The following is a 6,390-nucleotide window of genomic DNA, read 5'->3' on the forward strand; positions in this document are numbered from 1 at the left end:
ATTGGGCCCGAATGTCTGCCATGATCTTGGCGAGGTCCTGAGATTTGGGGGCATCTACCTCCACGGTCAACCCAGAGCTGGCAATCTGGGCTTGTAGGCCTTTTACTTCCTAAAGGTGACAGGGGCAAAAGTGAGGAGGGTTCAGGGTCAGAGCTTCAACAAGGCCCTTCGTCTGTGATTGCCTCTTCTAGGAGGCCTACAGTTGGAGAAGAGACAGGAGGAACCCCTTGGCTTGCACTCAGGGCAATGCCAGTTCTGGCCTTTCTACTCCAGTGGGTAGAAATGCCACCCACTCACTGACGGTTTCTCTCCTAACTTCATCCTGTCCCTTCAGCCACCCTTCCCTTCACAAACCTGCTCCTTCCACCATCTTTTTTCTTTTTTTTTTTTTTGAGCTGGAGTCTCGCTCTGTCGCCCGGGCTGGATTGCAGTGGCTGGATCTCAGCTCACTGCAAGCTCCGCCTCCCGGGTTTACACCATTCTCCTGCCTCAGCCTCCCGAGTAGCTGGGACTACAGGCACCCGCCACCTCGCCCGGCTCGTTTTTTGTATTTTTTTAGTAGAGACGGGGTTTCACCGTGTTAGCCAGGATGGTCTCGATCTCCTGACCTCGTGATCCGCCCGTCTCGGCCTCCCAAAGTGCTGGGATTACAGGCTTGAGCCACCGCGCCCGGCCCCACCATCTTTTAGGAAGCACTGCCAACTCCACTTGCTCTCATTCCTCTATCACCCCCAGCTCCTAGTGTTAGCTGCTTCTACTTCCGTTCTCATCTCATTCTCTAACCCACATCATTTTGACCTGTAATTCAGGTGAGCCAGGGTGTACTTGACCCCCTAAGAATGCTCTTCATCAGAACGGTCTCATTAAGAAGAGCCCAGGCTGCTATTTCTAAACTTCTTAGCAAGGCTACTTGCAGGTGGCTTGTCCTGTCTATTCTCCCACCCAGACTTGTCATGGCCCCTCAATCCCTGGCCTGGCCAGTGGCCCCTGCTTGCCTCTTCGTGGTTCTTCTTCATGAAGAGCAGCTCCTCCTTGAGAGCCTCGATCTCTGTCTCCAGCTGCAGTCGAGTGACATTGGTGTCATCAATGACCTTGCGGAGCCCATGGATGTCATTCTCCACAGACTGGCGCATGGCCAGCTCTGTCTCATACCTGTAGGAGTGGAGGTGATCAGAGGGGCCCCTATCTCTGATCCAGAACCTTCTCAACTCGTGCCACCTACTAAGAGCAGTTCTATGCCCATTGCGAACCAGCAACTTGAGTCAGCAATTAGGTGGTAATCCCCTGAGCACCATTCTTGGCACTTAAGAGGACAGTATTCTTTTTTTTTTTTTTGAGATGGAGTTTTGCTCTTGTCGCCCAGGCTCGAGTGCAATGGCACAATCTTGGTTCACTGCAACCTCCGCCTCCCGGGTCCAAGCGATTCTCCTGCTTCAGCCTCCCAAGTAGCTGGGGTTACAGGCATGCACCACCACGCCCGGCTAATTTTGTATTTTTAGTAGAGACGGGGTTTCTCCATGTTGGTCAGGCTGGTCTCAAACTCCTGACCTCAGGTGATCTGCCTGCCTCGGCCTCTCAAAGTGCTGGGATTACAGGTGTGAGCCACTGTGCCCGGCCATGAGGACAGTATTCTTAAACAAGGTTATACAAATGAATAAATGAATACACTGATGGACGCCGATTCTCATCCACCCACACCTAAACAGGATCCCACTCTGAGCCCCTACCTGACCCAGCCTGGGGAGCAGACCCTTCTTAGCTCCACCCCTGGACCCCCAGCTCCCTAGCCCCCCCAACTTACTTGACTCTAAAGTCATCAGCAGCAAGACGGGCATTGTCAATCTGCAGAACGATGCGGGCATTGTCCACAGTATTTGCGAAGATCTGGGGGGATTGTCGAGAGAGGTTGCTCCATGAATAGAAAGTCAGGGATGGGTGGGCTGAGTATGTAGAAAGTGTTATGTATCCTAGTGAAAACTTCCTGGTCCCAGGAATAGCCAGAGACTCTCCCTGGACACCTATCCCTTTCATCTAGCCCCACCCCATTCCCTCCTTTCCTGGATTCCCAGATCCCAGCACTCTGCCCCTCTTGGGAAGCCTCAGCAGGCTGGCTAGCTGGCTGGCCTGCCTGCCCAGAAGTGAGCCGCTACTAACAAGTCCTCTTCCTGGCCCTCTCCTGGCATTTTTTCCCTAGTGCACCTGGTCACTCTGGGCCCCCTACACCCTGGATTGGCTCCTCCCAAAGGAAGGCCTTCTGTTTACTCCTAGATGACTCAGCCTTAGCCACATCCGCTTAACCCTCCAATAGTCCCCACTCCGCCAGAGCCAGTGTCTCCTCTTTACAGGCCTTTCCTCACCTCCCTCCATGCTGTCCACTTCTTCTATAAAGCTCTCAACCCTGTCCCCTTCCCCCTCTCTCCTGGGAAAGAGCCCTCCCATGCCTAGCTGCTGCTGCTCTAGGGGACCCTGTGGCTAGGAGAGTGGATGGAAATCCAGGTATGCCCAACCCCCTCCTGGTGGAGTAGGGGTTGGGGTGGATACAGAATGAGGGAAAGAGGCAAAGGAGTGTGTAATTGGAGGGTCAGACAAGGCTGGGAGTTGAGGTCCCTCCCACCCCTTACCTGAGCCCTCAGGTCCTCGATGATCTTGAAGTAATGGCTCCAGTCTCTGACCTGGGGTCCCTTCTTCTCCAAGTGCTCCCGGATTTTGCTCTCCAGCCTCCGGTTCTCGGTCTCCAGGCTCCTCACTCTGTCCAGGTAAGAGGCCAGGCGGTCGTTCAGGCTTTGCATGGTCTCCTTCTCGTTCTGGATCCCTCCCATTCCTGCCAGACCCCCAGCCATTCCTGAGGCCAGGCCCCCGGACCCCATGCCGCCCCGGAAGCTGGTGGAGCGGGACACGGAGATCCGGGAACCAGAGCCCCCGGCGCCTGCATAGACACTGGCCGCGCTGCTGACCGGCCGGGCGCCGTAGCTGGGCGCCTGGACAGAGCCCAGGGACCGGTAGTTGGTAGAGAAGGTGGAGCGAGTGGTGAAGCTCATGCTGTATGGGAGGAAGGAGAGACGACAGGACTCAGGCTTTGCCGACGAAGGTGGCGGCCCGCGCGACCCGAGTTATATCGCAGAGTGAGGCCCCGCCCCCGCCCTGGAGCCGCTTCGGAAGCCGGAGCCACAGGTGGACTGCGCGGAGCCCGCGCCCTCCGCCTCGGGCTGCCCCGCCCCGGGCCCCACCCCCGCGCCCTCCGCGCAGCCCTGCTAAGCCCCGCTCATTCCCCAGAAACGGGGTGGCCAACAGGGCACGGACACGGGCAGCAGGTGTTGTTGGACCTCGAGGCTGCTTTCAGGGCAGGAAATGACGTTTTTATGCCCTTCTCCCCCAGGTGGAGGAGGTGCTGGCGAGTTTGAAATTTGGGAGTCTTCGCCGGGCGCAGTGGCTCACGCCTGTAATCCTCGCAGTTTGGGAGGCCGAGGCGGGCGGATCACGAGGTCAGGAGATCGAGACCATCCTAGCCAACATGGTGAAACCCCCCCTCTCTACTAAAATACAAAAAAATAGCCGGACGTGATGGTGCACGCCTGTAGTTCCAGCTACTTGAGAGGCTGAGGAAGGGGAATCGCTTGAACCCGGGAGACGGAGGTTGCAGTGAGCCGAGATCGCGCCACTGCACTCCAGCCTGGCGACAGAGTAAGACTCCGTCTCAAAAAAAAAAAAAAAAAGAAATTTGGGGATCTGGTGATATGCGGATGGAATGGCCTGTGAGTCCCTCTAGCTGTCCTCAATTGCGGGTCTGGTGATGTGCGGGTGGAATGGCCTGTGAGTCCCTCTAGCTGTCCTCAACTTGCAGCCCAAATTATCCACCTGCGGAGGGGATCTTGGGGGCATCCTGGAACCCCAGGAGTCCCGGGGAAGAAAGGCTGGGAGCTGGAGAAGAGGAGGAGAAGCAATGCCGAGCCTCACAGCTGCTGGTTTACACACTCACACCCCAGCTGCACTTGGCTCCCAAACACTCCCCCGCCTGCCCACGTTTCCTCACACACACTCACACCCGAATCACACAGAGGTGTGCTCTCAAATGCACACACACATACATTCACTCAGCAAATAGGTGCAGACTCCTGAAAACAAACCCAGTCTCTGAGCCCCCTCCATCTCTCTCCCTTCTCCCGACCTCACTCCCAGGGGCCTTGCCTCAGTGGAACGCTGTGATTTGGACAGGGAATGCGTCCTGACTTCTGCACACCCGTATATCACCTTTCCTGCATCCTTAGTTAAACAAATCCTGAGCATTTACAATTCAACCAGTATGCATTCAGCACCTACTGTGAGCCAGGCCCAGTTCTAGGAGCTGGGAGAGTAGGGTGGTGACAAAAGAGACCAAAAATCTCTCACGGAGATTTTAATGTGTTCCACATCGCCAGGCATGGTGGCTCACGACTATAATCCCAGCACTTTGGGAGGCCGGGGTGGGTGGATCACCTGAGGTCAAGAGTTCGATGCCACTGCACTCCAGCCTAGACAACAGAGTGAGACTCCGTCTCAAAAAAGAAAAAAGAAAAAGTTTGAGACCAGCCTGGCTAATATGGTGAAACCCTGTCTCTACCAAAAATACAAAAATTAGCCAGGCACAGTGGCACGTGCCAGTAATCCCAGCTACTCAGGAGGCTGAGGCAGGAGAATCGCTTGAACCCAGGAGGCAGAGGTTGCAGTGAGCCAAGATCGTGCCATTGCACTCCAGCGTGGGCAACCAGGAGTGAAACTCTGACTCAAAATGAATAAATAAATAAATAATAAAATAAAAGTAATGTGTTCCACATCGCACGGGGCCTGAGAGGACAGGCCGGCACTCCTAGGACCACCATAGCAGCGACCCAGCCCTGGTGGCCAGTGCCCCTTCCCTCTTTTTTTTTTTTTTTTTGAGACGGAGTCTCACTCTGTCACCCAGGCTGGAGTGCAGTGGCCGGATCTCAGCTCACTGCAAGCTCCGCCTCCCAGGCTCACGCCATTCTCCTGCCTCAGCCTCCTGAGTAGCTGGGACTACAGGCGCCCGCCACTTGGCCCAGCTAGTTTTTTGTATTTTTTAGTAGAGATGGGGTTTCACCATGTTAGCCTGGATGGTCTCGATCTCCTGACCTTGTGATCCGCCCGCCTCGGCCTCCCAAAGTGCTGGGACTACAGGCTTGAGCCACTGGCCTTTTTTTTTTTTTTTTTTTTTGAGACAGAGTCTCACTCTGTTGCCCAGGCTGGAGTGCAGTGGCGCGATCTCGGCTCACTGCAAGCTTCCGCCTCCCGGGTTTACGCCATTCTCCTGGCTCAGCCTCCCGAGTAGCTGGGACTACAGGCGCCGCCACCTCGCCCGGCTAGTTTGTTGTATTTTTAGTAGAGACGGGGTTTCACCGTGTTAGCCAGGAGGGTCTCGATCTCCTGACCTTGTGATCTGCCCGTCTCGGCCTCCCAAAGTGCTGGGATTACAGGCTTGAGCCACCGCGCCCGGCCCCCTTCCCTCTTTACTAGGACTTTTCTCCTGGCCAGTCCTTTCCCTGTCTCCTCTTGTAAGGCTGTCTGGATTTGAAGCCTGTCTCCAGGGGACTGCATCCTCCAGGACGCTCTCCCCAGCCTCTGCGTGAGAAGGATGGAGGTAGGGAGGCTTTCATGCTGCCTGCCCCCTGAAGCCGAATGACCATCTCTACTGAATGAAGTGTTGGGGGGAACCCCGAGGTGTTGGGCCTTCAAGTTCGTCAGCTCCAGCAGCTCATTTTTCTGGCAGGGCCTGGTATGACACGTTTGGCTCTGTTCTTTGCTCTGGAGTGGACCTGTTGATTCTTATCCAGCTGCCAGCTGAGGGGGAAGGGGAGGACAAACAGTAGGGTAGGCCTGGGAGAGAAGGGACTCGGGAGAGAAGGGACTCTGGCAGAGCCTGGCCAGTGGACCTGCCAGGTGGGAGGCACAGCACAGATAAAGAGCCTGACCCTGGATTGTTCCTGATCTGTCACCTAATGGTGGGGAGAGCCCCACAGTGCTCAATGGGAGCCAGCCAGGGGATGGGTCAGGGTGGAAGCTGGCCAGGGAGGGCCAGGGCCTACCGGTGGCTGGGAGGCAAACGGGATGCAAAATAACGTACAAATGAATACCCACTGGTTTTGCATACAAGGCTTCTGGGAGGTAAGAGGTTCCAGTCAGAGGGGTCTCTCTTGCTGTCACCTTTACATTCCCCCACTGAATTCCAGAATTGTCAAGTTGTGCAGAATTTTATAATAAAGTATGTGGATTCAACAAGCAACGTACTGCCTTTTACTGTTATTGCTAAGATTTAAGTCAGACAGCCCGGGTACTTTGCTAGCTGTGTAACCTTGGGGAAGTCACCTAACTCTGAACTTCAGTTTCTTCACTTGTACA

General features: G+C 55.4%; 1 protein-coding gene across 1 annotated transcript in view; it reads right to left on the reverse strand.

Moving 5' to 3' along the window:
• KRT18 (keratin 18) overlaps nt 1-3,181 on the reverse strand; it is a 4,336-nt gene extending 1,155 nt beyond the window's left edge. Inside the window, exons 1-4 of the mRNA XM_033221970.1 lie at nt 2,622-3,181; nt 1,802-1,884; nt 996-1,152; nt 1-109 (exon numbers count right to left, since the gene is read on the reverse strand). The exon at nt 1-109 is cut by the window's left edge and continues 56 nt beyond it. Of these exons, the coding sequence (XP_033077861.1) occupies nt 1-109; nt 996-1,152; nt 1,802-1,884; nt 2,622-3,038 (766 nt within the window). The 5' untranslated portion in view covers nt 3,039-3,181. The remainder of the gene's footprint in view (nt 110-995; nt 1,153-1,801; nt 1,885-2,621) is intronic.
• Nucleotides 3,182-6,390: the final 3,209 nt, after the last annotated feature.

The sequence above is a fragment of the Trachypithecus francoisi genome, unplaced genomic scaffold, assembly GCF_009764315.1.
Source record: "Trachypithecus francoisi isolate TF-2019V2 unplaced genomic scaffold, Tfra_2.0 Lachesis_group11, whole genome shotgun sequence".
Taxonomy (NCBI): Eukaryota; Metazoa; Chordata; class Mammalia; order Primates; family Cercopithecidae; genus Trachypithecus; species Trachypithecus francoisi.